Consider the following 27728-nt stretch of genomic DNA (forward strand, 5'->3'; position numbering starts at 1 on the left):
GCCACAACTACTGAGCCCACGTGCCTAGAACCCATGCTCCGCAACAAGAAGCCACTGCAATGAGAAGCCTGTGCACCGCAACTAAGAGTAGCCCCCACTCGCTGCAACTAGAGAAAGCCCGTGCGCAGCAACGAAGACCCAACACACCCAAAAATAAATAAATAAAATATATATTAAAAAAAGCAAAGTGTGAGTGATTCAGACTACTCACTTTCAGACTATTTTCTGACAACTTCTGTCCCTTCAACTATTGCCCTGTAAAATCAAAATTAATATTTACATTCCTATGCTAGGCACTGAACATTCTTAATAAGAAAAAATAGATTATATTATGATGAGATCTCTTATTGAAGCAAGGATGTCACTCTGACATTTGAAAGGAACACATACTGTTTTGAAAAATAAAACATGACCGGAACAGAGAGGATAGGACCAAAAAAAAAGGGGGGGGGGAATTCTACTCCAACATTAATATTTTCCGGTATTTTATTTCATATTATACTTTAAAGGAAGGTTGAGATGTCATAAATATTACTGTTTTCCCAAAATGGAAATCGTTTTATAGTATTTTTTTCCTAATGCTAAAATACAATATCACATTGGGACGAGGTATCATTACGGAATAATGCCTCACGTTCTCATAGCACCTCGTATACCTTTCATAGCGGCTTTCTAGAACTATACATTTTTGAATAATTCAGTGTCTTTCTCACTCCGTATGATGTAGATTCGAGGAGAGGAAGACACTTTGTGTTTACCTTGTCCTCGGCGTGTTACACTACCTGGTTACTAATTAATGCTAATTTTAACTTTTTTTTTTAACTTCACGCACTTCCCCCTTCATTTTACAGCGCTCTAGTGAGGCTTAAGCTGTCGTCTGCTCTCTACTACGTTTTTCTTTGTTTGTTTTGTTTTACGTCGTATGACGCGGCGACTCTTAAAAAAAAGTTTCAAAGAACAGAGCGTAAAAGCAGCTGCTCAAACCTAACCCATTCTATAGACCCACAGTAGAGAAACAGACACAGCTCAACATCTCGCAAGACCAGCTCCGCCTGGGAGCCTGAGACTCAAAGAGTTCTCAGCGCGCATGTGTGGTTCGTCCGGAAGGTGCCGCAGGGGCTGCTGGGAGAGGGAGGAGGTCAGGAAGTAAACATAGATGGTCGGCTTCCTGCATGTCCGGCTGTCTTGGTGTCAGCAGCGGCGGGACCGGGTAGGGAAATATTGTGAGAACTTCAAGAGGGAGGTGGGTGAGGGTGAAGAACCCCGAGAAGTGGACCAAAGGCTCCTAATTGTTACAAATATCCTTACGAGACTGATAAACGCTACGTTGAGGAGGGAACGGGGACCTAGAAGGAAGCCGCCGTCCTAGGCCTCAGTCATAGCACCTGTGCCCAGTCAGACCAGGACTGTGTCTTCAGTGGTTTTCAAAGTAAGAATTATAAGATGCCATTGGGGCTGAACTGTCCAGTACAGTAGCTGTTAACTGTTGTGGTTCTTAAGCACTTGAAATGTTGGCTAGTCTGAATACGTGTAAAATCCATATCAGATTTTAAAGACTTAGTTTTCCTAAGTCTAAACAGATTTTTTCCTATGTTGAAATGATAATATGTTGGGTATATTGGGTTAAATATTGCAAAAATAATTTTACCTGTTTCTTTTTACTTTTCTAGTATGGCTGTGGAATATTTTAAATGACATATAGGGCTGGCGTTATATTTCTCTTGGACAGCACTGCATTAGAGGGTTTTAAGCTTGGGTAGTGGACATGATATGATCACATCTGTGTTTTGAAAAAATAACACTGCAGTGTGGAAAACTGATTGGAGGGAATTGGGAGAGACTGGTAGGGAAAAGTATTAACACTAAGGTTATTGACAGTAGAAGTAAATGAATTTGAGTGATATTCAGAAGGTGAAAATAACGTTACTTAGTGATGAAATAGGTGTGGGAATTAGCTGGAACACTTATGAAAAGAGATGGATGGTGGTGTCTTTCATCAAGAGAGGGAACAGTGGAAAAAGATTTCATAGAGAAGATTATGAATTTTTTTTTAGTTGAAGATTATGAATTTGAATTAAGATTTGTTGAGTTCAGGTTTCTCAGAGATATTTAAGTGGAGGTACTTTGAAGTAAGCAAGTGGAATGTATTTATTGGAAGCTCAGACAAAAGGGCTGGAGTAGAGAAATAAATTGGAGAGCCAGCAGTTGTATACTGTGGCTATCGAAACCTTGGAAATAGATGAGCTTGTCCTCTGGTGGAGTTTAGAGTGATGAAGAAGGCCCCAGGATTGACCCTTGTGGAATCCAAAATAAAATAACTGGGCAGAAATGGTTGAACTTACAAAGGATTCAGGAGAAGCAGCGAGAGGGGTACAAGAAAAACCAGGAGAGTATAGTGTCACATAAGTCAAAGGATAAGCATATATCAAAAGGGGAAGGAACAGAACTGAAAAATGTCCAGAGGACTAGGCACATTGATAACTTAGTGGTAGCTTTGGAGTGGGGGGAGGGGTGTGGGAGCTAAATCAGAGTGATTGAGAAGGGAAGCAGAAGATGAGGAAATAGAGATGATGAATATAGGTAAATCTTAAAGCATCCAGTCTTTAAGAGGAACAGAGATAGGACCCTACGTACTCATTAAGGGTTAGTGTGGTAGAAAAGTTTGAGACACTTACGTAGAGAGGAATTCAGGAATATATATGAGAGAAAGTGTCTCATGAAATTTTAAATATATGTGTATGTCTCTCTCCACTTATAACTTAGAGTTGAGAGAAAAACTGCAACAGTATATAAAGACTTTTGTGGAGGGGAAAGAGACCTTTCCCTTACAGATACTATGAAGAATAAGGCATAAGTTGAAAAATAATTGATATTACAATTACAAATGTAGTCTATACAGAATCTAAGAATAGAGATATTGTAGTGGGAAGGGAGAGACAGAATATGCTTGTTATTTCTATAATAAAAAAAATTAAAAATAAAATAATTTATATTGGAAAAAATTTCCAACAAAGAAACTAAAAATAGTGATATAACTAAAGGGGGAGGAGAGATTTAGGAAGATAGGGACCTATGTTAGTGATTAATCTTGTATCAGAGCAAGAAGTTAACTAATAATGTCTAGAATATGAAACATTCTGTATAACACACAGTATGTGTCATTAGAGTGAACTTTTTTTTTTTTTTTTTTTTGGCGGTACTCGGGCCTCTCACTGTTGTGGCCTCTCCCCTTACGGAGCACACGCTCCAGACGCGCAGGCTCAGCGGCCATGGCTCAAGGGCCCAGCCGCTCCACGGCATGTGGGATCTTCCCAGACCGGGGCACGAACCCATATCCCCTGCATCAGCAGGTGGACTCTCAACCACTGCACCACCAGGGAAGCCCTACAGTGTACTTCTGATAGTTTCACTGGTGAATTCACCAAGGGCTAGTTTATACTAATAGGTATTTCTTCCTTTTCATACAGAAGGCCAGATAACCATGTCAGCTGTAGCCATGGATGCAGGTAATGCGGCCACCCTTTCGGGGTCCAAAGAAATGAGTTTGGAGGAACCAAAGAAGATGACCAGAGAGGACTGGAGAAAGAAGAAGGAGCTAGAAGAACAGCGAAAATTGGGTAATGCCCCTGCAGAAGTTGATGAAGAAGGAAAGTAAGTACTTTAATTTTTTTGCAAAATCTGTTCAGAATTCAAATAAATGTCTACTTAGTTTACCAATTTCTCATCCTTTGCCTTGACAGGAAGCCATCTTTATCATTTACATCATTTTTGTTTTTATTTATTTTATTAAACTCATATGTATAAGGTTTAGTAATCATATAATAATGAAGGACTTGTAATGAATAGCTGTAGTCCTTTTCAGTTTTCCCACTCCCTGTCCCACTCTACACAAGTGACTATAGTTGACCCTTGAACAACACAGGTTTGAAATGTGTGGGTCCACTTATACTCAGATTTTTTTCCATAACTACGTGCAGTACTACACAATCTGCCATGGGTTGAATCCTCAGATTCCAAACCGTGGATACAGAGGCCCGACTGTGCAGCTTGAGCATCCGCAGGTTTTGGTATCTGAGGCAGGTCCTGAACCAGTCCCTGTCAGATACTGAGGGATGACTGTACTTGTCAGTCTATTTTGAGTTTTTCTGGTTGATACCTCCACATCTCTAAATAACATACCTATACCATTATTATAATCAACTCTAGACATTATTAGTTAACTTCTTGCTCTGATACAAGATTAATCTCACTAACATAGGTCCCTATATTCCTTCATCTCTCCTCCCGCTTTAGTTATATCACTATTTTTAGTTTCTTTGTTGGAAATTTTTTCACTCTAATATAAATTATTTTCTTTATTTTTAATTGTTTTTTATTATAGAAATAACAAGCATATTCTGCCTTTCTCCTCCCAGTACAGTATCTCTATTCTTAGATTCTGCATAGGCTACCTTTGTAATTGTAATATCAATTATTTTTCAACTTCATTCTGTTAAAAAAATTTTTATTTTATTACAGAGACATCAATCCTCATATTCCTCAGTATATTTCTTCAGTGCCATGGTATATTGATCCATCAAAAAGGCCTACTTTAAAGCACCAGAGACCACAGCCAGAGAAACAAAAGCAGTATAGCTCATCTGGAGACTGGTACAAGAGGGGTGTAAAAGAGGTATGTATGCAACTTGTATATATGCATGTGAAAATGGAGATTTTATTTTAAGAACTTAATATAAGAACCTCTAAAGCAATACTATATAAAGTAGAAACAGATTATATGACCTTTTATGTGGTATTAAAATTCACAGTACATACTACTTTAGCGTCTATATTTTATAAATTTGATATTGCTGAAATCTTTAAACTTTCTCATTTATAAAAGTGCAGGGTAAGCTGTGACAAAGTGAGAGAGTGGCATGGACATATATACACTACCAAACGTAAAATAGCTAGTGGGAAGCAGCCGCATAGCACAGGGAGATCAGCTCGGTGCTTTGTGACCGCCTGGAGGGGTGGGATAGGGAGGGTGGGAGGGAGGGAGATGCAAGAGGGAAGAGATATGGGAACATATGTATATGTATACTGATTCACTTTGTTATAAAACAGAAACTAACACACCATTGTAAAGCAATTATACTCCAATAAAGATGTAAAAAAAAAAAAAAAAGTGGAGATTCTAACTGGTTTTCCTCTTAATGAATAAATCATTTCACTAGGCAATATAGGAATGAGAGCCAAAGTTATTTTTAACTTATTCAGATAAATAAAAATTTTCCTTGTTTTTCTTTACATCCATTTATAGAATTCCGTAACTACTAAGTACCGCAAAGGAGCATGTGAAAACTGTGGAGCCATGACACACAAAAGGAAAGACTGCTTTGAGGTGAGTTCACCTTTGAGAATTTTGGAAACGGTTGTCAGAGAGTCTCTTTATTCCTGTCAGAGAGCTTCATTCTGTTTTTTTAATTACCTATATTTAGGTACAAGTTAAATAAAAATTAATTTGAATGAAATTAGTTTCGCATCATCAAAAGTTTTGCTGGAAGACTAAATGATAATTGAATAAACCATAAAGTCCCATGGTATGTTCACACCCACTCTGTAAAGATTATATGAAGTTTTCCTCTGGGCTATAGATACTTAGGAAAAGATTTAATCTTATTCTGTTTTCCAGAGACCTAGGCGAGTTGGAGCAAAATTTACAGGTACTAATATAGCTCCAGATGAACACATCCAGCCTCAGCTGATGTTTGACTATGATGGGAAGAGGGATCGGTGGAACGGCTACAATCCAGAAGAACACATGAAAATTGTAGAAGAGTATGCGAAAGTTGATCTGGTGAGCACAGTTCACTGCTTTCCTGCTATCCTTAAAGAATGTACATTTTGCTGTATCTCTAATTTAGCAACTCTATTTTTTGAGTCTTCAAGCAGTATAAAAATGATGGCATTTTTATTATTGTAGTAGTAGTAAGCCTAATTGAATAGTGAAATAAACAGTGTGCTAGCCCTATGTGGCAGCAATTTCTTTTTATTTCATTCTTATATTGTCCTTTACTCCATGACTTAGGTTGCAAAAAATACTGGAAGCATTAGAACAGATTAGTGTCCAAAGCTTTTTCCTTTCTTTTATAAACTCTTGGCCCCCAGACTATATCTTGCCTATGGGCCTGTTTTATACTTGTCTCACATAGCATTTCAGGGTGGGAGAAGGGGAAGAGGATAAGTCATTTCAGAAAATTGAATTTTATTTTAATTTAACCTAAATTTTTTCTGTTATGATTTCACCTACTCACTCCCATTTTTCAAACACCACAGTCACATTGCTTTTTTTGTTTTTGTTTTTAAGTAGAGTTAACATTTAAAATCATGGAATTTCACATAAAAATCTGAATTTTATATTTCTTGAACAGTGAAATATGCAGTAATCCTGGGCCAGCCTGGAGGGGTCAGTCATCTCGAGTCAGGTGGCACCTCGTCAGCAGGGCTTGTTCTCTGCAGTTTACCCCTGGTGGTGTCTAACTTGTTTTACATTAATGCCTGGTTCAAACAGGAGTTTGTAACTCCTGTTTAAATATGGCTGATTGAATCCAACTCATTTTCATTTTTTGTTTTTTGGGGGGTTTTTTGTTTTTGGGTTTTCTTAACTTAATTTTTTTATACAGCAGGTTCTTATTAGTTATCTATTTTATACATATTAGTGTATATATGTCAATCCCAATCTCCCAATTCATCCTGGTTTTTTTGTTTTTTAATTTAGTTTTTTTATTGAATGAAAGAGTCATTAAATTCTACAGTGCCTTACAATTTTCAGAAGTTTCACACACATGATTTCATATAATCTTATAATAACCCCCCCTTTTAAAAATTTCCTACCCTTCTATTACCCCTCCCCCCTTTCCTCTATTCATTGCTAACCACTAGTTGGTTCTCTTTGAGTGTGCTTCTTTCTTGTTTTATTCAGCAGTTGTATTTTTTTAGATTCCACATACAAGTAATATACAGTATTTGTCTTTCTCTTTCTGACCTATTTCACTTAACATAATGCCCTCCAAGTCCATCCATGTTGCTGCAAATGACAAAATTTCATTCTTTTTTTTATGCCTAAATATTCCATTGTATATATATTCCACACATCTTCTTTATCCATTCATGTTTTTTTTATTAATTTTTATTGGAGTATAGTTGCTTTACAATGCTGTATTCGTTTCTGAGGTACAGCAGAGTGAATCAGTTATACATATACACGTATCTACTCCTTTTTAGATTTCCTTCCCATTTAAGTCATCACAGAGCATTCAGTAGAGTTGGGGGGTTTTTTGTTCGTTTGTTTTTGGCCACACTGCATGGCTTTTGGGATCTTAGTTCCCAGACCAGGGATCGAACCCAGCCCCTTGGCAGTGAGAGCGCAAAATCCTAACCACTGGACCACTAGTGAATTCGTTGTAACTCCTGCTCTTTAGGAGCCAGAGGTCTAGAGCTACAAAACATGACCTTGTCCAATGACCTTTACTGAAAACAATAAACTTACGCATTTTACACATGTAAAAATTAAATGTTCATTTGACTAAGTAAATTTCAAATGTTTCTTTTTTCTTAGGCAAAACGAACGCTGAAAGCTCAAAAACTCCAAGAAGAATTAGCCTCAGGAAAATTAGTGGAACAGGCTGTAAGTAATAAAAATGATCATTAAAAAAAATTGAAACTCCTAGTAAACAAAAAATGAAGATTGAAACAAAAAATTCATTTTATATCTCTCAAGTTAGAAAAGATTTTAGGGAGAGAGAAGTGCTATTGAGGAGAAAGAGTAAAACTGACTTATAGGGTTCATGCGACTATAAATTGATGCAATCATTTTGGAGAGAATATTGCCATAAAACATTTATATACCTTTTCTGGAATTAAATTAGTAAATCCATCCATCCTAAATTTTTTCAGTGTTCAGAAAAGTCATTATGCACAAAGATGTTCATTGCAGCACTTTTTACAACAGCAAGAAATTGAAATAGTTTAATAGGGAATTAGTGAAGTGAGCTATCCTTCCTCTGCATGATAGAATGTAAAATGACTTTTGTCAAAACTTTGTAACAACACTGGCTAACACTTATATTTTAATGACACATGTAAAATATTACAATATTACCACAGGGAAGATGACCAGAACACCAGTTCTCATTTAATATAGAATTAGTGAATTTTTCTTTTTTTTATTTTAGTATTTCCCACATTCTCCGTAATGAACATGTAATAATTTTATAGCTAGGCAAAAAATTTTCAAACTAACAAAAAAGATGTATTGCAGACACGTTTTTTCCTTTTTTTTTCTTCCAGTCAGTCAACTTAACAGTTAGAGTATATTATACTTATTAGAGTTGTGAAAATTTCTTTTAACAAATTAATGGCACAAGTAAATAATAAACATTTTCTAGTTGTCGAGTTTAAACTTCTAAAAGGGACGCTTAGCAAGTATAATTACAAAGAAAACACAACTAGGTAAGTTAATCACCAAGTCTGAGCAGTCACAGAAGCTACCTATCAGGCAGGTTCAAAGCACAAGTTAACAGACAGATAATGTTAAAACCCAGCTCTGCCCCTGGCTAGCTAGGTGGTCCTAGAAAAATTAATTTGCCTCTCTGAGCCTCAGTTGATCATCTCTAAAGCAGAGATAACAACACCTACCCCCACCAGGAGGTTTAGCATACATATCACAGAGTAAACACTTCGTAATTTGTAGCTATTGTTAATCATTACCAACTCTGGAAAAAAGAAGAGGGCCTTTTTCTGTTTTTCTAACATATTCTTTGTTGTTGTTTATTGTAAACATATTATAATTTATTTTCCCAGTAAGCATACTTACTGGGAAAGTAAGTATGAATTTTGCCCATTTGGATATGAAGATTAACTGCATATAGTAGAGCTATGTGTACTATAGAGATTTAGCTGTCTGTGTAGCAATATAAATGTCCTTTGTTGAACTAGCAACTTGTAAGAACTCCAAAAAATATATATATTTTTAAAATTCCCAATTTTGAAGGCAACAAATATTCAGAAAAAGTACACAGAAAATTATAAAGAAGAAAAATAGTTAACATTTTCAAGTAGGCCTTTCAGTGTCCCAGTACACCCCCCACATACATCCATGGATGTGTGTGATTACCATACAACATGTTTTTTAAATGGATTCATCTTTACATACTCATCACCTACTCTTTCAATTTAACAATATACAGTGCAGTGAGCACTTGTTCTCCATATCATTAAATGTAGACCTGTAACATTTATTTTTATATAAATTCACATGGTTCAGTAATCAAAATAATTTAAGAAGACAGATGTGCCTCCATCCACCCTATCTCTAAACCTCACCCCCCATAACCATTTTTATTTTTCTTACAGATCCTTTCAGAGTTTGTTGTGTAAATACAAACAAATACAAATATGTAATCTTATTCCCATCCTTCCCTCTTTTTTCTTCCCCCCATAAAAATGGTAGCAAAGTATACGTGTTTTTCCACACCTTGGACAGAATGACTTTAATGGTTGTTCAGTGTTTATTGAGTGCAATATTTTATATAACCAATCATCTCTTGTTGATCTGTTTTTCCTAATTATTTGTACAATACCCAACACTAGATTCTTATAAGCCTTTATATAATAGACATTTTTTCTTTATGATAAATTCCTAAAAGTGTAATTGTTGATGCACTGAATATGTATATGTAAAATGTGATGACTTTAAAAAAAAAAAATTTGATGACTTATCACTTAGCTTGCATTCAGAAAGCCTGTACAAATTTTTGCTTCCACCAATATATCATATATATATATATATTTTTTTTTTATACACATGTTTCCACATCCCCCCACTAATGGTATAAGGTATTGTTTTGAATGTGTGAAGCCTTTTTAAAAGGACATGATGAAGTACTGAGCACTTTGCTCTTGGCATTTTGTGGAGATAGAGAATATCGTGACCAACTGCTAATGAAGAGTGTCTTTGAGGCAAGGATTTTGCACGCTTCTTAAATCACAGCGTGTTGTCACCTGAGTAGATTTCTTCATTGCCTAAATTTTACAAAGGCTGTTTTGGCTCTAAAGATACTTATTACATGATTCTGGTAACTTTTCTTTTTGGCCTTAATAGAAAAACAGTGAAGTTTAATGAAAATGTTATGTCTGAAGATTGAATACATATGAAATGAATATTTTTTAGGTATACTGATCAACTTAATCTTTCTATTACGTTTGTGTGATTATAGTCCTATCATCAATGAAAATTTTGGATTTGTAGGCAGCCTAATAAAATTATTCACAATGACATACTTGTATTCAAAACTTACGTGCTCACTACAAGTGAGAAATATAAGAATTTGTTCAGTTAAATTTGTTATATTATTTTAACTATGTTTTTAAAGTGTTAAATAATCAGTTGATTCAGTGGAATACAATTACAAATTTGTTTCCTTCTTTCGTGACACAGAATTCTCCAAAACACCAGTGGGGAGAAGAGGAACCAAATTCTCAGACGGTAGTAAATATATGCCCTATCTGGATATACATTAAATTTTTAAAGTTCTGATGGCTAATATTAATAGTAATATATAATTCATAATAATAATAGGTTTAAAGAACATAGTGAGTAAGGTTTGGTTAAAGGGAAAACAAGAACTAGATGCTGCTCTTTTTTTCTTAAAAATTTTTTTCCCTCTCTCTTCCTCTTTCAGGAAAAAGATCATAACAGTGAAGATGAGGATGAAGATAAATATGCAGATGACATTGACATGCCTGGACAGAATTTTGACTCTAAGAGACGAATTACTGTCCGGAATCTCAGGATTCGAGAAGATATTGCAAAAGTAAGCCTTGCCAACTCAACATACATATTCAAAAAATATTTGTCTTCCCAGCCTAAATTTTGTCTACTAATATGGTACCTCGGTAGTATATGGGTAATATAGTCAGTCATTCCAAAGTTAGGTGTCATTCCGGTTTTCTTTCTCTTCACCTGTACCCCAGACATGCACACACACATTTAATTGGCTCCTCCTACTAGTCTGCTGAAATCTTCTTTGATGAAAGTAAACATTAACACAGTCTTAAAATATTTTTTTCCTTCTAGTATTTGCGGAATTTAGATCCAAATTCTGCTTACTATGATCCCAAAACCAGAGCGATGAGAGAGAATCCCTATGCCAATGCAGGAAAGAATCCAGATGAGTAAGTACCAAGTTCAATGTAAAGATTTCAAGAGGGCGGCTGGGCCCATGAGCCATGGCCACTGAGCCTGTGTGCCTGGAGCCTGTGCTCCGCAATGGGAGAGGCCACAACAGTGAGAGGCCCACGTACCACAAAAAAAAAAAAAAAAAAAAATTTCAAGGTAGGGGAGGGGAGCTTTTATTCATAAATCACAATCTGAATTAAAATGAACATCACCTATGGTCAGGTCAGAAAAGAATTTCCTTAAAGAAATCAATCTCTGAAACAGTTTTTTTTAAATTTGTGTTTACAGAGTGAGCTACGCGGGGGATAACTTTGTTAGATACACAGGTGATACCATTTCAATGGCTCAGACACAATGTAAGTGTTTTCTCTATGTCAAGGTATTTTATATCAGCTCATAAGAAATTTAGGGGCATTTTTTAAAGCTTGTTTCCAAGAAGCATGAAAACAATTTAGGTGACAGCTCATTACGATGTTTTTAATTACTCTAGTGTTTGCTTGGGAAGCCTATGACAAGGGGTCTGAAGTGCATCTGCAAGCTGATCCTACAAAACTAGAGCTGTTGTATAAGTCCTTCAAAGTCAAGAAAGAAGACTTCAAAGAACAGCAGAAAGAAAGCATCCTGGAAAAGGTAATTTTGACCAAACTGCTAAAGGAAAACATTTCTTAATAGAAATTATCAGTTAATAAACATTTGATTTACGTTTGGAATACAATATACAGTCCATTTTAATCCATCAGGATTAGTCCTGTCCTTCCACTGATGCAATCAATTGGTATACAGTATCAGTGAAACTATATCAGTGAGCTTTTGCAGCAAAACAAATCACCTCAAAATATAATAGTTTAAAAAAAAATAGTTTAAATAAACGTTTCTTATTTCTCACCATTTTGTATGTCAGCTGGGTCTCCTGGTCTGAGTCTGCCTATCTGAAGTTGGATGATCTAGAATGGCCTCACTTTGGTTTCTAGCAGTTAGCAGCCCTCATCTGTCCTGAGAAGGCCCACCTGGAACAGCTCATCTCTGCCCCACATGGGTTCTTATCCTCTGATAGGCTAGCCCAGCTTCTTTACATGGCATTCTCAGGATACCAGAAACTAGCAGCAAAGTGTGCCCCAGTGCACAGGTGTTTTTCAGGTTTTTGCTTACATCATATTTGCCAGTGTTCCATAGGCCAGAACAAGTAGCCTGGCCAGGCCCAGATTCAAGGGAAGGAGCAGCAAAGTCATGTGGCAAATGGGCATGCACAGAGGATAAGGGGAATTTTATGAGCATTTTGTAATTTACCACACTCAATAGATGAGTAGCAATTGAGACATCTTTTATTTGCCTGTGAAAATTTGGTGACATTTTTTTCACTGTGTTTTGTATAACAAAGCCCATGAAGAATAGTCCTCTAATCTTTCTGATTGGAAATAAACCCTTCAGTAGAGATTTGAATGCAAATCTTTGTAAAATATATTTAATAATGTTCAATGTCCTTTTAGTACGGTGGCCAAGAACACTTGGATGCCCCTCCAGCTGAACTGCTTTTAGCTCAGACCGAAGACTACGTGGAGTACTCAAGACATGGGACAGTCATCAAAGGACAGGAGCGGGCTGTTGCCTCCTCCAAGTATGAGGAGGATATGAAGATCCACAATCATACTGTATGTGTTCAACCAGAATTATTTTTGTATCCTTGTTAGCATTTTGTTCTGGATTGTATTTTTCATTAGTAAGTCGTTGTATTTCATTTTGTTTTTTTGCATTTTAACTTTGTCTTTTTTTTTAATACAATTTTTAAAGGTTATACGGCATTTACAGTTATTACAAAATATTGGCTGTATTCCCCACATAGTACAATACATCCTTGTAGCCTGTCTTACACCCAATAGTTTATACCTTCCACTCCCTGACCCCTATATACTGCTTCTCCCCTCCTCTCCACTGGTAACCACTAGTTTGTTCTCTGTATCTGTGAGTCTGCTTCTTTTTTTGTTATATTCACTAGTCGTATTTTTTAGATTCCACATGTCAGTGATATCATACAGTATTTGTCTTTCTCTGTCTGACTTATTGCACTTAGCATAATGCCCTTCGAGTCCGTCCATGTTGCTGCAGATGGTAAAATTTTGTTCTTTTTTATGGCTGAGTAGTTTGCCATTGTATATATGTACACCACATCTTTATTCATTCATCTGTTTATGGGCATTTAGGTTGCTTCCATATCTTGGCAATTGTAAATAATGCTACTGTGAACATTGGGGTGCATGTATCTTTTCGAATTAGTTTTTTGTTTTTATCAGATATATACCCCGGAGTGGAATTGCTGGGTCATATGGTAGTTTTATTTTTAGTTTTTTTGAGAAAGCTCCATACTGTTTGCCACAGTGGCTGCACCAATTGCTGTTTTATGAAATTTTCCCCAAATGTGAAAGAATACTATTATTTTCACTCATATACCCACCATCTAGATTCAAATTCTTTTTTACAGATCGCCATATACTCTTTGTCTAGAAGAGTGTGTATGTGTGTGTGTGTGTGTGTGAGTGTGTGTAAGTAACTGTATATTTTTTTGACTGAAACATTTGTAAATTACAGATATCATGACATTTCACCCATAACACTGTATCATGTACCCTAAAATTAAGGATGTTCTCCTATATAACTACATTACCATTATCACACTTCAGAAAATTGACATTAATGCCTTAATATCACCTAATCTCTAGTCCTTAATCACATTTTCCAAAATATACCCCAAAATGCCTTTAAATAACTTTTTGGGTTTTTTTGGTTGGAGTGGGGATAACTGTTTTGTGCGTGAGTGTGAGACACAGAATCCAGTCACAGCTTACGTTTATTTTGTTATTTGGTTGTTATCTCTCTTTTTTCTAGCATGTATCTCCCCTTTGTCATGACAGTGACTCTAACAGATCATGCCAGTTATCTTGTAAACTGTCTCATATCCTGTATTTGACTGGTTCCTAGTGATATATAACTTATTCCTGTATTCCCTATTTCCTATAAACAGGAATTCAGACCTAAAGGCTTGATTAAAGTTAAATATTTTGACAGGAACACTTCATAGGTGATACAGTGTATGTCATATTGCATCGCATGATAAAGCATATAATTTGCTGTACTTTAAGTACCCAAACTACACTTGTCTCTCTAAGTAAGAGTCAAAAACCTAGCTACCTAATAGGAGCTAGGCCAGTAATCATAGATGAGTGAAATGAGCCAGGCTAATTTTATAAACTAGAGAACACAAGCCCTGTCTAATAGGGGCATCCACTGGTCAGCAACAGCCAATTACTGACAAGTGGGAATGTGGGCCCAGAATTTCCCAGTCCTCAGTTTTTCAAGAGAAGTCAGATAGCCTAAATTTTTTAATTCGGTGGGGGGCATAGAATGTAAGACCGTTGTAACCACACCTTCTCCCTGTTAGCTAGCCCTAGCATCCCCATAATTTTCCTCCTTTTATCACCAGTATATGAGAATAACCAACAAGGACCTACTGTATAGCACAGGGGACTATACTCAATATTCTGTAATAACCTGTAAGAGGAAAGAATCTGAAAATGAATATATTTATAACTGAATCACTGTGCTGTACACCTAAAACTAACACGACATGGTAAATCAACTATACTTCAATTTTTAAAAACAATCAAATTAATTAATGATAGAATTTTTTTAAAAAAAGAAAGAAAAACAGTATATGAGAGACCCTAGTTTCAGGTTCATTTTTAAATAACCTCTCTCTGTCTCTCTGCAGCATATCTGGGGCTCTTACTGGAAAGAAGGCCGTTGGGGATACAAATGCTGTCACTCTTTTTTCAAGTATTCCTATTGTACTGGCGAAGCTGGGAAGGAGACTGCTGTAAGTAATTGCCCTCTAGTGCTTAAAAGTGAACAACAGCCAAAACTCTTAAGTCAAAATTTATATGAAACATATTTTTATGTTTCAAATTTTAACTTTTTCTTAGATGACTGGTAACTATGACTCTCAAGTTAGATTACATATATTTTTCCACAGAATTCAGAGGAGTGTATTATAAATGATACAACTGGAGAAGAATCTGTGAAAAAACCGCAGACCCTCATGGAGGTAAGTCCATGATCAGTTGTCCTGAATTTTTAAGTCTTGGAGGGAGGACTTTAAAACTTGTGCTAGAACTTTGTTTTTGCTAGAACTTTGTTTTTGCATTTACAACACTATATTTGCATCCTCGCAATCAGATGCATCAGGAAAAACTAAAAGAGGAGAAAAAGAAGAAAAAGAAGAAGAGGAAGCATCGAAAGAGCAGTTCAGAGAGTGATGACGAAGAAAAGAAACATGAAAAATTGAAAAAGGTATTTTGTGAAGGCTAAATAAACAGTAAAAGTGACCACAGCATTCTTTATTTGTAGGGACCTTAGGAAATTATCTAGTCCTATTTACAAGCTCATTTTAAAAATGAGCAAATGAGCCCCTAGTCTGGGTGATTTGCTCAGGTCACCTATCAGGTGTAGAATACAAATAGAGATTTTGTGTGTCTTGGTATTGCCTGCTTCTTGAACTACTTGTTGAATATCACTAATGCACAGAAGAAAAAGGCTTGGTATAGTTGTTATTTTAGAGTTATGACTTGTTCGCCAGAGACTTGCCATCTGGCTCTATAATTTGTAAGTTTCAGCAAGTCTTGGGAAAAGTCAGAATTGCAGTCTCCACCAAAAAGCATCAGTTGTCGGCTTCTGTCAGTAAAATAAACCTCATTCAATTTTCGTTGTTAAATAAAATTTCTTTGAAATTTCATTGAAAATGTCATAGAATGTTTTGTGCTCTATGAAAATGTATGAGCCAAATAGTGATTAGTTGTAGCTTGACAGCGAAAGGGCTGACTCCCAAGCTCTTCCAGGCAATCTAGGTTTTTTGTTGTTTTTGTTTTTTTTGCGGTACGCGGGCCTCTCACTGTTGTGGCCTCTCCCGTTGTGGAGCACAGGCTCCGGACGCGCAGGCTCAGCGGCCATGGCGCACGGGCCCAGCCGCTCCGCGGCATGTGGGATCTTCCCGGACCAGGGCACGAACCCGTGTCCCCTGCATCGGCAGGCGGACTCTCAACCACTGCGCCACCAGGGAAGCCCGCAATCTAGGTTTTTGATGTAGTAGTTCATACTCAGTGGGGTCTTCTGGTACTCTACCACTCTTGCACAAAAGAGATCTGATGTAGAGCGACAGTACTCATTTCTTTCTTCTCACTATAGGCACTGAATGCAGAGGAGGCCCGTCTTCTTCATGTCAAGGAGATCATGCAGATTGATGAGAGGAAGCGGCCTTACAGTAGCATATATGAAACTCGGGAACCCACTGAAGAGGAAATGGAGGCCTACAGAATGAAGCGTCAGAGGCCAGATGACCCCATGGCCTCCTTCCTCGGACAGTAGTAACTGGTCGCAGATGGTCACCAAAGATAGACTCTGCTGATACATTCTTTTAGATTCTTGCTGATGATTATCAATGGAAAAATCTGTATCTACTCTCCTTGCTGCCTGACTTTAAAGCATCCAGAAGACTTATAGTAAATTCATTCCTTTCCATACTGAAGAAACAGAGAAGAAAAAAAAGCGGTATATTAAGTGCAGATTAAGATTTTATTTCCAATTTTATATTAATGATGTGGAAAAAGGTCTTGGCTCTCCACCTATCACAGATATCTTAACATTTATTTATTAAGTTTCAAACTTCATTTCCTCAATTTTTATGGCCCTTTATCTAGTGTTAGCACTCATTTTGAAGGCAGTTAGTTACTCTTTCTCAAAACAAGGGGTTCTTTTTTTTTTAATTAGTAGTAACTGTAACTGTAGTTATTTGATAATCATTTCTTTTTGCCTTCTTGGATTTTTCTGATCTGAAGTTAATATCCTATCTTGAGCTCTGGGTTACTGAAAGGACTGTAGAACGTGTGAAAACTTTATCCCTGATGTCAGTCTGTGTAGTAATAATCCTGTTTTCCACTTGGTTATAAAATTTTGATTTTCAGAACATTTCCTTGTATCTTATACTCAGAACTAAATGCGTTAGCCTTTGCATGGAAAAAAAACTATTTTGTCACCCTTGAGTCAGTGTTAGTACTAGGTCTTTTACCATTCTAGACATGAGTGTTTAGACACAGAAATCCTTTTCTTTAACATAGAGGATATGGTCTGTGATACTAATTGCTGTTTTAATTGTGATTGCCTTTATATAACAATCATGAATATTAGATTTTTAGAAGATTATAGAATAACTCTTGTACCTAATCTTCATAGCCAGCAGGTGTCTTTTTGTAAAATCTGCAAAAAGCAAAACCTGAAGTTGAAGGTTTCTTCAAAGAATTACAAGTATAGCTTGTAGGGCTATTAGTAACTGAGATTGCCGCGATTTTTAGCCTTCTTCTAAGAACACTGTGAAGATAGTACTGACAGTGAGAGTGGGATCAGTGAAAACAGCCTGTTTAAAACCCCTGACACAAGGACATTGACTTTTAACAGCTCACTGGCTTTTCTAAACTACCAAAACCCACTAGAATATTGCATTAAGTTAGCATCTCAGAAATAGTGCTGGTGGGAGAGTAACTGAATCAGATTATCAAGTTCTGTGAATATACATGGTATCTAGATTCAGACCAGTATGAAATTAAAACAGCAATGCAAATACATCGAATTCTTACCTACTTTAAGAATGTCAAAAATTTACATTTTCATATTCCTACCTTAACATAGACTTGTTCAACATAGTCTGATATTAGTGTCTATTTTGTATTTTATTTATCTTTTGTTGATAAAGATGTATAACTGAGAATACTTAACTGTGAGTGGTTTGCAGCATTATTTCAAATATTTGGGGACTTCGCTGGTGGTCCAGTGGGTAATACTCCACACTCCCAATGCAGGGGGCCCAGGTTCGATCTCTGGTCTGGGAATCAGATCCCGCGTGCAGGCCGCAACTAAGAGTCCACATGCCACAACTAAAGATCCCGCATGCCGCAACCAAGACCTGGCACAGCCTCAATAAATAAATAATATTTTTTAAAAAATAAAACAAATACCTGGCAGACAAGCGATCTATAGGACTGGCAGGAAGCCTGGGTTAGCTTCTGTGTGTTTGAATTAGAAAATTTCAGGAGGGACTTCCCTGATGGTCCAGTGGGTACTCCACGCTCCCAATGCAGGGGGCCTGGGTTTGATCCCTGGTCAGGGAACTAGATCCCACATGCATGTTGCAACTAAGAGTCCACGTGCTGCAACTAAAAAAAAGATCCTGCGTGCCGCAACTGAAGATCCCACGTGCCACAACTAAGACCCAGCACAGCCTAAATAAATAAAATATTTTTTTAAACAATTTCAGGACTCTAAAAAATGTGTCACCTAACATTTCTGTTAGGCTTCTGTTCCCTCTTCTTGAAACCTAATTTACTCTGATTTTAGGAAGAATTCTATAATATATGAAATCATGTCTTATTTCTGTTTCATTTTGGATAAAAGGTAATATCTAGGACATTACTCAAGATATGAATTTTGATTTTATTATCTCAATTATAGCTGCCTTTTGAGTGCAGGAACTATGTAATGTAGTTTTCACATGTTATCTCCTCAAAAGAATTTCATGGGGTGAGTAATGGATGATATCCATATTTCACAGTAAGCATAAGGACTTAATGAGTCCAGGTGGTTTGCTCAAGTCCTAACAGTAAAAAGTGTTGGGGCCAGAACATAAACCCAAGTCTCTGAGCATGGGCGAGAGGACACAAGCTCAGCCTCCACCATTAGTATGTTACTGGAATGTACAACTTGTCCCATTTGCCTGAATGTTTAATTTGTAAGTAGAATGAGCTCCCTTCTCTTTTTCCTCATTGATTCCACATAGAAAATGGTTAATTATTGAAGCTTTACAATCGCCAAGCTCAAAGCCTGACAATATAAAATTTTATCTGCAGTGCTTTAGAAAGTAGAACTATGTGGGCTTTACAGGGCCTTCCATTCCCGAGATTCTACGATTCATCCTCTCTGGCAGACACAATAAGCAAAAAATCCCCAGCTCCAAGTCCCCCATCTGAAAAGAAAACCAGCGCGCGTGCTCCTTACTCAGGGCGGCAGGGCCCTCAGCCGCTTGCCAGTGCGCCTGCGTGCCGGGATCCGCCTCGCCCGGTCTGCGGGCGGGAAGCCCCCCCACCCCCGAGAACCCGGATGGGACCCGGCGCGGCTGGAGCGGGGGACGCCGCGGGCGCTGCTGTTTCACCGCGCCCTGCAAGGTCCTGCTCGGGAGTCGGACACGAGGAACCGCCACCTAGACTGGTTCCAGCACCCGGAGGCTGGGCCCCAGCCTGAGCGGAGAGCGAACTGGAGCCTGAAACGGGCGCCTAAAAGAAGCCCGAGCATCCCTTGGGCCTGCTCCTCTGGCTAGGAGACGGCGGGTGGAGACCGAGCAGAGTCTTCTTCCCGCTCCTCCGGCGTCCTTAGCTCGCCCGGGCCGCCTCCTAAACGCTCCGTCCTTATAATACACCAAGAGGTCCTACCAGTTACGAGCTGGTGTTGTTTACATGCATTCTCATAATTAAACTTCCCAACAGCCCTCTAAGGTAGGTACCATTGTCCTCCCCGGTTGAGGGACTGAAGCTTGGACAGGTCCCAGCCTAAGTGACAAAGGCAGGATCCCAGGCGTTTGCCTCTGGCGCATTTGCTCAGCTATTGCATTCCCGTCCCTTCTCTCCTGGCTTTTGCTCTTAATGATGTAAAATGTAATGATTCAATCCTCTGCCTCCCTGGACACCGACACCTACCATGGACGGGCATAGGCGGTGGCCAGGTACAAGTTGGATTGTGTTTGGTTTGGGGTTTTAGGTTTACAACTGCACTTTAGTGTTGTCACTGATGAAATAGATGTTTTAGCCTTCCTCAGGTATTTCCGTTATGTTAATGTTCACCTGTAACTGACTTTTATCTCTAAATTGTGATGCTTTTTTGTATCTACCCTTCATAAATTTGCAAAACATTTTACTCTGTTAATCTGGTCTTTCATTCTGCCTCTTCAGATAGCTTTCAACAAACTCAAAAGAATCATTCTAAAAACTAATTATGTCTATCTTAATAAGTAAACCTTTTTGATTATTTTACTGTTTATTATGGAAATTTTCCAGCATACATAGAGTGAGAATGGTGTAATGATGTGTACCTATCATCCAGCTTTAGCAGTTACCAACTCAAGGTCAATCCTGTTCTGTTTCCACCCTATTGTGTGTGTGCGTGTGTGTGTGTGTGTGTGTTTGTGTATGTGTGCTGAAGTACTGTATTTCAAAGGAAATCCCAGACATCATTTCACTTGTAAATAACTAAGTCTGTATCTCTAACAAATGAAGACCTTTTTTTAACACAACCATACCATTATCACAGTTTCAGTTAACAATAATTCCTTAATAGGTGATGCTTTTTTAATGTTTACATATTTTAGGATATTGTGATTGCTAAATACCACAAAGGAGCAAGTGAAAATTGTGAGTTTCTAAAACACAAGAAAGCCTCCTGGGCAGTAAGTTCATCTTTGAGGGTCTTGAAAATTCTTGCTACCTATTCTCCCTTTTTGAGGGGGATGGAGAAGAATACTATAAATGAGTTTTTCTAAAAATTCTTTTCCAAACAGGTTAATCTTCAATCAGAATATAATTGAGCAGCATAGTCAGAGAGGGGAACAATGGACTCTAAACTCATCCTATAATGATTTCTAGTGAGAAATCATTTGAAGTAAAGCTTTTTCCTTCACTCCCTCTGTTCCCCAAAATATACATAACAGAATACAGAAAGATAAGCATTTTTTATGCTTATGTCATCATTTTGTTATCAGTTAGGCGAGGTTCTAAACACAGTTGGCCCATAGACTCATCACTTGATAAAGGAACGCTTAAGATCAACTCTAAACTTTAAACTGCCTTTACTGACTGGCAGACATCTTCCAATTTTAAACTGACTGATGACAACCATATGGCAGATCAACTTACTAGTTACATAGAAGTGCATTTTACAACTAGTCATTCTTGGCAGAGCCTCTAGAAAGCTAATGCCTTAATATTCTTGGCTTACTTAACTGTGATTTTTTTTTAATGGCCAAAGTGGGCATTTGGATTTAAATGTGCTCCTGTTACATTATTTCAGCCACATTCTGTGGCACAGAACTCTGGAAATTTAGGGGATCACTTATTTACGTGGGAGATAGAAATGTTTTCTAAGGTATATTTGAGTCTACCTGTGGATTACACCTTTACTCATTGCTCAGGAGGGAGAAAGAAAAAAAGGCATGTCTTTCTTTTTAGGTCCCTCAACTTTCTTTCTTCTTTTTTTTTTTAATTTAAATTTTTTTAATGTTTCATTTATGATTTTTTTTTAGTTTTTATTGGAGTATAGTTGCTTTACAATGTTGTGTTTCTTCTGTACAACAAAGTGAATCAGTTATACATATACATATATCCACTCTTTTTTTAGATTTCCTTCCCATTTAGGTCACCACAGAGCACTGAGTAGAGTTCCCTATGCTATACAGTAGGTTCTCATTAGTTATCTGTTTTATACATAGTACTGTATATATGTCAATCCCAATCTCCCAATTCATCCCACCATCCCTACCCCACTTGGTAACCATAAGTTTGTTTTCCACATCTGTGACTCTATTTCTGCTTTGTAGATAAGTTCATCTGTACCGTTTTTCTAGATTCCACATATAAGCAATATTATATGATATTTGTCTTTCTCTTTCTGACTTCACTCTGTATGACAGTCTCTAGGTCCATCCATGTCTCTGCAAATGGCACTGTTTTGTTCCTTTTGATGGCTGAGTAATATTCCATTGTATATATGTACCACATCTTCTTTATCCATTCCTCTGTCAATGGATATTTAGGTTGCTTCCACATCCTGGCTATTGTAAATAGTGCTGCAATGAACATTGGGGTGCATGCATCCTTTCGAATTATGGTTTTCTCCAGATATATGCCTAGGAGTGGGATTGCTGAGTCATATGGTAGCTCTATTTTTAGTTTTTTTAAGGAACCTCCATACTGTTCTCCATAGTGGCTGTACCAATTTACATTCCCACCAACAGTGTAGAGGGTTCCCTTTTCTCCACACCCTCTCTAGCAGATTTGTAGATTTTTTGATGACAGCTATTCTGACCAGTGTGAGGTGCGGTATAGTTTTGATTTGCATTTCTCTAATAATTAGTGATGTTGAGCATCTTTTTGTGTATTTTTTGGCCATCCATATGTCTTTTTTGGAGAAATGTTAGGTCCCTCAATTTTCGTAAGAAGTTGTCATCAACTCAGAAAACAATTGCCTGTTAAAGCATTTAGTGTTTACTTAGCAACCTAGAATATCGGTAAGCTAGGAATTGGCCCGAGGATATGTTTCATTTCTCTAAATCTGTCTATGTACTAGGATGTGTATCAGAATCACCTGGACAACTTTATTTTAGATTCTTTTGTCCTACTTTTGGAGATGATGATTTATTAATTCTGATGTGGTATAGGGACATGTATACTTTCAAAGGGGCTCCCAATGATTGCGATAGGCATCTCTTGTTAGAGATTACTGTTCTAGGTACTATTCATAAGACTTATCTAAAATACTTATTTAGAATACAGATTTGGGGCCCCTACTCCAGAGCTAGGGAATCAGAATATCTCAGGGTGGGGTCCAAGAATCTGCATTTTCACAAGAGACTTATATGATTCCTCCACTTACTAAGCTAGAGAACCACTGCCTTCTACATCCTGTCGTACTGTAATTAAGGCTTTTCTTCTATGAGAGAGCTTTTTCTGAAGTTTCAGTAACAAGAATAGTTGTGTTTCTCCTGAGCAACTTGTTTTGCTTTTTTATATGGACAGTGTGAATCATGGACTGAGAGTGTGTATCCTACTTCTGTGTCAAGGGTGGCTTGGTCAGACCTGTTTGAAATTCTCTGCTTAAGTTGGAGTCAAAGCCACTCAAGGATCAAATAGTTTTATAGACCTGTTTAATCCTTAACTATTAGAAAGAACTGGCCACCATGTCAAACTCTGCCCTTCCTTACAGTATTTAGTGAATTACTCCCTTCTCTATTCACTAGTTCATAACTGGGGGTGTGCATACATCCTTGGCATAAGATGCAAAGAAGGGGGTGGTAGTGAGATGCCTTTTCTGGGGATACAAAATGTACCAGATTTGTTTGGAACATACATCATTGAAAACAAATTAAGCCGTAACTGCAATTCATCAATAGAGAATTTATGGGTAATCACAATTTGCATAAGCCCTAATCTCTCGTATATAACTTGCTGGCAAGGTATTTATTCCAGGGCTTTAGCTGTGAGTTTGCTAGGTTTAAGTTGGGCTGTCATGCTGTCATGGCTTACTTTGAATTGACATGTTGCAGGATATTTCTTGACATGTACACAGATGACAGGATGGCATGTGATGTGGCTTTGTTTTAATTCAGTTAGCCACTGGTTTTTAATGTCTGGGTTATATTTTACTTCCAAAGCAAAAAATCTGCAACACCTCTGGAATACTACGTGAGAATTTTGGGATGCCATGTCGAAGAAACGCAAATGGGACGATGACTATGTTCGTTACTGGTTCACCTGCACAACGGAGGTTGATGGAACTCAACGCCCACAGTGTGTATTGTGTAACTCTGTATTTTCAAACGCTGACCTCCGACCATCAAAACTGTCTGACCATTTTAACAGACAGCATGGTGGTATAGGTGGGCACGATCTCAATAGCCTGAAACATGTGCCAACACCATCTGATCAGAGTGAAACCCTGAAAGCATTTGGAGTTGCATCTCAGGAGGATACCTTACTACAGGCATCATATCAGTTTGCGTATTTATGTGCCAAGGAGAAGAATCCTCATACAATAGCTGAAAAATTAGTGAAACCTTGTGCCCTGGAAATAGCACAAATAGTTTTGGGACCAGATGCACAAAAGAAGCTTCAGCAGGTATCCTTATCAGATGATGTGATCCATTCTAGGATTGATGAAATGAGCCAGGATATCTTACAGCAAGTTCTCGAAGATATCAAAGCCAGTCCTCTGAAAGTGGGTATTCAGCTTGCTGAGACAACAGACATGGATGACTGCAGTCAGCTAATGGCATTTGTGCGGTACATAAAGGAAAGAGAGATCGTAGAAGAATTCCTGTTCTGTGAACCATTGCAGTTAACAGTGAAGGGAAAAGCTGTGTTCAATCTGTTCAGAGACTTCTTTTTGAAGCATAAGATAGCACTCGATGTATGTGGCTCTGTTTGTACTGACGGTGCCTCTTCTATCCTAGGAGAAAATTCAGAATTTGTTTCCTGTATGAAAAAAGAGGTACCTCATATCGTGATCACACATTGTTTGTTGAACCCTCATGAACTTGTCACAAAGACACTGCCTACAAAACTGAGGGATGCGCTTTTTACTGTGGTGAGAGTAATAAATTTTATCAAAGGGCGAGCTCCAAATCATCGCCTGTTTCAGGCTTTTTTTGAAGAAATTGGAATAGAGTATAGTGTTCTCCTTTTCCATACTGAAATGAGGTGGCTTTCCCGAGGCCAAATACTTACTCATATTTTTGAAATGTATGAAGAAATAAATCAGTTTCTTCACCACCAAAGCAGCAATTTAGTTGATGGCTTTGAAAACAAAGAGTTCAAAATTCACCTAGCATACCTTGCAGATTTATTCAAACACCTAAATGAACTTAGTGCATCTATGCAAAGGACTGGAATGAACACAGTATCAGCTAGAGAGAAGTTGTCTGCTTTTGTTAGGAAGTTTCCATTTTGGCTAAAACGAATTGAGAAAAGAAATTTTACCAACTTTCCTTTTCTTGAAGAAATTGTTGTTTCAGATAATGAAGCAATATGCATTGCAGCTGAAATAACAGTGCACCTGCAACAGTTGAGCAACTTCTTCCACGGATATTTCTCTGTTGGAGATCTTGATGAGGCAAGTAAATGGATACTGGATCCATTTCTTTTTAATTTGGACTTTGTTGATGATGGCTATTTAATGAAAAATGATCTTGCTGAATTACGAGCTAGTGGCCAAATCCTAATGGAATTTGAGACAATGAAGCTTGAGGATTTCTGGTGTGCTCAATTCACAGTGTTTCCAAGCCTAGCAAAGACAGCTCTAAAAATCCTTATACCGTTTGCAACTACATATCTTTGTGAGTTGGGATTTTCATCACTCTTGCATTTTAAAACAAAGTCCAGAAGCTACGTGAATATGAGTGATGACATCCGTGTGGCTATTTCAAAAAAAGTTCCTCGTTTCTCAGACATCATTGAACAAAAACTACAGCTACAGAAGTCACTGTAAGCTGATAGACTTTTTCAATGTATAATTTTTAATATATTCTTAATTCCATTGTAAAATTAAGTTATAATTCTGTCTCTTTTATATTTATGATATACCAAATCCTTTAAAAGTTTAGCATTTTTAACTTTTAATTTTCACGTGAGATGTGAAAATATGTTTTGAGAATAAAAGCACAAGCAGCAGAAAAGATTAAGTGCTGCTGATACATAGGATTCTTCTAAGTATCTGTTTAACCTTTTGATGTGATACATAAAAAAAGACACTCGAGCACTACAATATCCAAGCTAAATGGTACAATAGGCTACGAATAGAGCCAAGAGAAAAAGACCTCCCAGAACATGCATCTCATGTTAAAAGTCAAAGGATGAAATGACGGACTGAGTCCTCCCATGTCCTTGAGGGCTGTTTTGGGGAGGTTAATGAAATCAGAAGAGGATTATGAAATGTTATAGTGAGAGAAGGGATGGCCCTAGTTAATGTAAGATTTATTTTTAAATGTATTCTTTGGAGTTAGTCTCACAATGTCCATTCCTCTTAGTCCCTATGCTCTAAATTCCATGACATTAATAAACATCCTAATATCCTGTTAGTCACTCTTTGTCTTCTTTTACATTACATCCAGACTCCAAGTCATCAGGGCTGCTAAAGAGGAGATCCCAGAGCCCTATTTGAGAGATTCTAATTTAACTGGTCTGGACAAGATCAAGGATCTTCATTCTTAACCAGCTTTCCATATGGTTCCGATGGATACTTTGGTCCTCTCACCTCATCTTATTTTTCCTACACTTATTTTTCCTTTACCCCAGTTTCCTCACTTATTTTACACCTTATGCTGTATGCATTTTTCTAAGATAGTTCAAAACTTTTGAATGGATCAGAATATAAATACTAAGGAAATTGACATGAAGTCACTGTAGTAATTCAGGGCCACCAGAAAGCTCCCCATGGGAATCTAGGTTAATATACTTTCCTGGATGATAATTTGGCTAGATTTATTTTTAAATGTGAATAAACTAACATTTTTTATTTCAAAATTTAATGTTTTATCCAAGTACAATATGCTCAAGGCTGGAGAAGAAATGAGCCCTATAATGAAAAGCCACAGTCCGCTTCCTACCCAGTTACCTTAACCATTTCTGCTTTAACATTTTATGGTCCCACCCATATATCTAAGTAATATGATACCAAATACATAGGCCAGTTTTGATTTATCAGATTTAGAAGTTATGTGTTGACTCCTCTAGATAATAGGTAAGGACTGAATTTATAAAACATCCATCTCCTCTCCTACTACTTCCAATTTTTTTGTTATGATAGTACTAATTTTCATTCCTCTTGATTCTTCATAGCCCTTTCATTGAGGATTTTTCCCTCTAGGAATTTATCACATGGAAAGAATCAGGGGTATCCACAAAGTTTATAAGGTGGGTAATCATAGCACTTTTGAAATTTTTTTTTTTTTAAACTTGAAGGGGAATGAAGTCCAACTATCAAATTTAGATGCCACTTGAGTACACAAATTGAATTTTATATTTCCTACACAAAATTAAACTTCATCACTGTCCATCAAAATGCTTTATCAATAAGTATAAATACATGCCTTCTTTTCTATAAAAATATAGTTAGAAAATGTAAGTCCTAATTTTTCCCAGTATAATCTGACATCAAGAGCAGTGGAGGAAATTTCCAAAGCTAATACAGGAATAAATCTGGAAGAGTATGTATAAAGTTTAATATGTATGCATATCTAAAGATAGGAAGGAAGTAGGAATGGGAGCAAGGGTATGAATGAAGCCTGGGACCTAACAATACAATAGCAAGATTAGGATGAAATGCCAAAAGCAAACGCGAGATAGCCAGTCTTTTGTTAGGTCCACTACAGTTTTCTCTTAGACTGAATTCATTAGTTTCTGCTCTGAAACAAAAACCCAAAGCACACTTTAAAGGAAATGGCTAACCGAGTTTTTAATTCTTTTTCAAATTCTACAGCAGTTCATTTTCCCCTGATCAAATGAATGAGACTGCTGTGTCTGATAAAATGAAGAGGAAACTTAGATTTTTTTTTTTAATTTAAAAAATCTCCCACAGTGGTACATATATTGGCATATATAAGTCCTATGTGTTCGTTTCTTTTTCTTCCAAGGAAGACATAATTGTTTTTCTT

General features: G+C 37.2%; 2 protein-coding genes across 3 annotated transcripts; both read left to right on the plus strand.

Moving 5' to 3' along the window:
• The first annotated feature begins 1097 nt into the window (after window positions 1-1097).
• SLU7 (SLU7 homolog, splicing factor) lies at window positions 1098-18036 on the plus strand. 2 transcript variants are annotated; one of them, XM_067732946.1, is made up of 16 exons: window positions 1098-1210; window positions 3468-3651; window positions 4519-4672; window positions 5303-5383; window positions 5675-5839; window positions 7601-7669; window positions 10481-10528; window positions 10725-10856; window positions 11120-11217; window positions 11510-11577; window positions 11712-11851; window positions 12709-12870; window positions 14985-15089; window positions 15246-15317; window positions 15449-15562; window positions 16454-18036. In XM_067732946.1, exons 2-16 carry the CDS (start codon window positions 3482-3484, stop codon window positions 16631-16633), a joined length of 1758 nt encoding a protein of 585 aa, XP_067589047.1. In that variant the 5' UTR covers window positions 1098-1210; window positions 3468-3481; the 3' UTR covers window positions 16634-18036. The 2 variants fall into 2 exon arrangements, with proteins under 2 accessions (XP_067589047.1, XP_067589046.1); XM_067732945.1 differs by having other exon boundaries at window positions 1125-1429.
• A 1343-nt stretch (window positions 18037-19379) lies between these two features.
• Window positions 19380-26153, plus strand: FAM200C (family with sequence similarity 200 member C). The gene is made up of 2 exons (XM_067732947.1): window positions 19380-19806; window positions 23733-26153. The coding sequence occupies exon 2, from the start codon at window positions 23783-23785 to the stop codon at window positions 25562-25564; it is 1782 nt and encodes a 593-aa protein (XP_067589048.1). The 5' UTR covers window positions 19380-19806; window positions 23733-23782; the 3' UTR covers window positions 25565-26153.
• The last annotated feature ends 1575 nt before the right edge of the window (window positions 26154-27728 follow it).

The sequence above is a fragment of the Pseudorca crassidens genome, chromosome 3, assembly GCF_039906515.1.
Source record: "Pseudorca crassidens isolate mPseCra1 chromosome 3, mPseCra1.hap1, whole genome shotgun sequence".
Taxonomy (NCBI): domain Eukaryota; kingdom Metazoa; phylum Chordata; class Mammalia; order Artiodactyla; family Delphinidae; genus Pseudorca; species Pseudorca crassidens.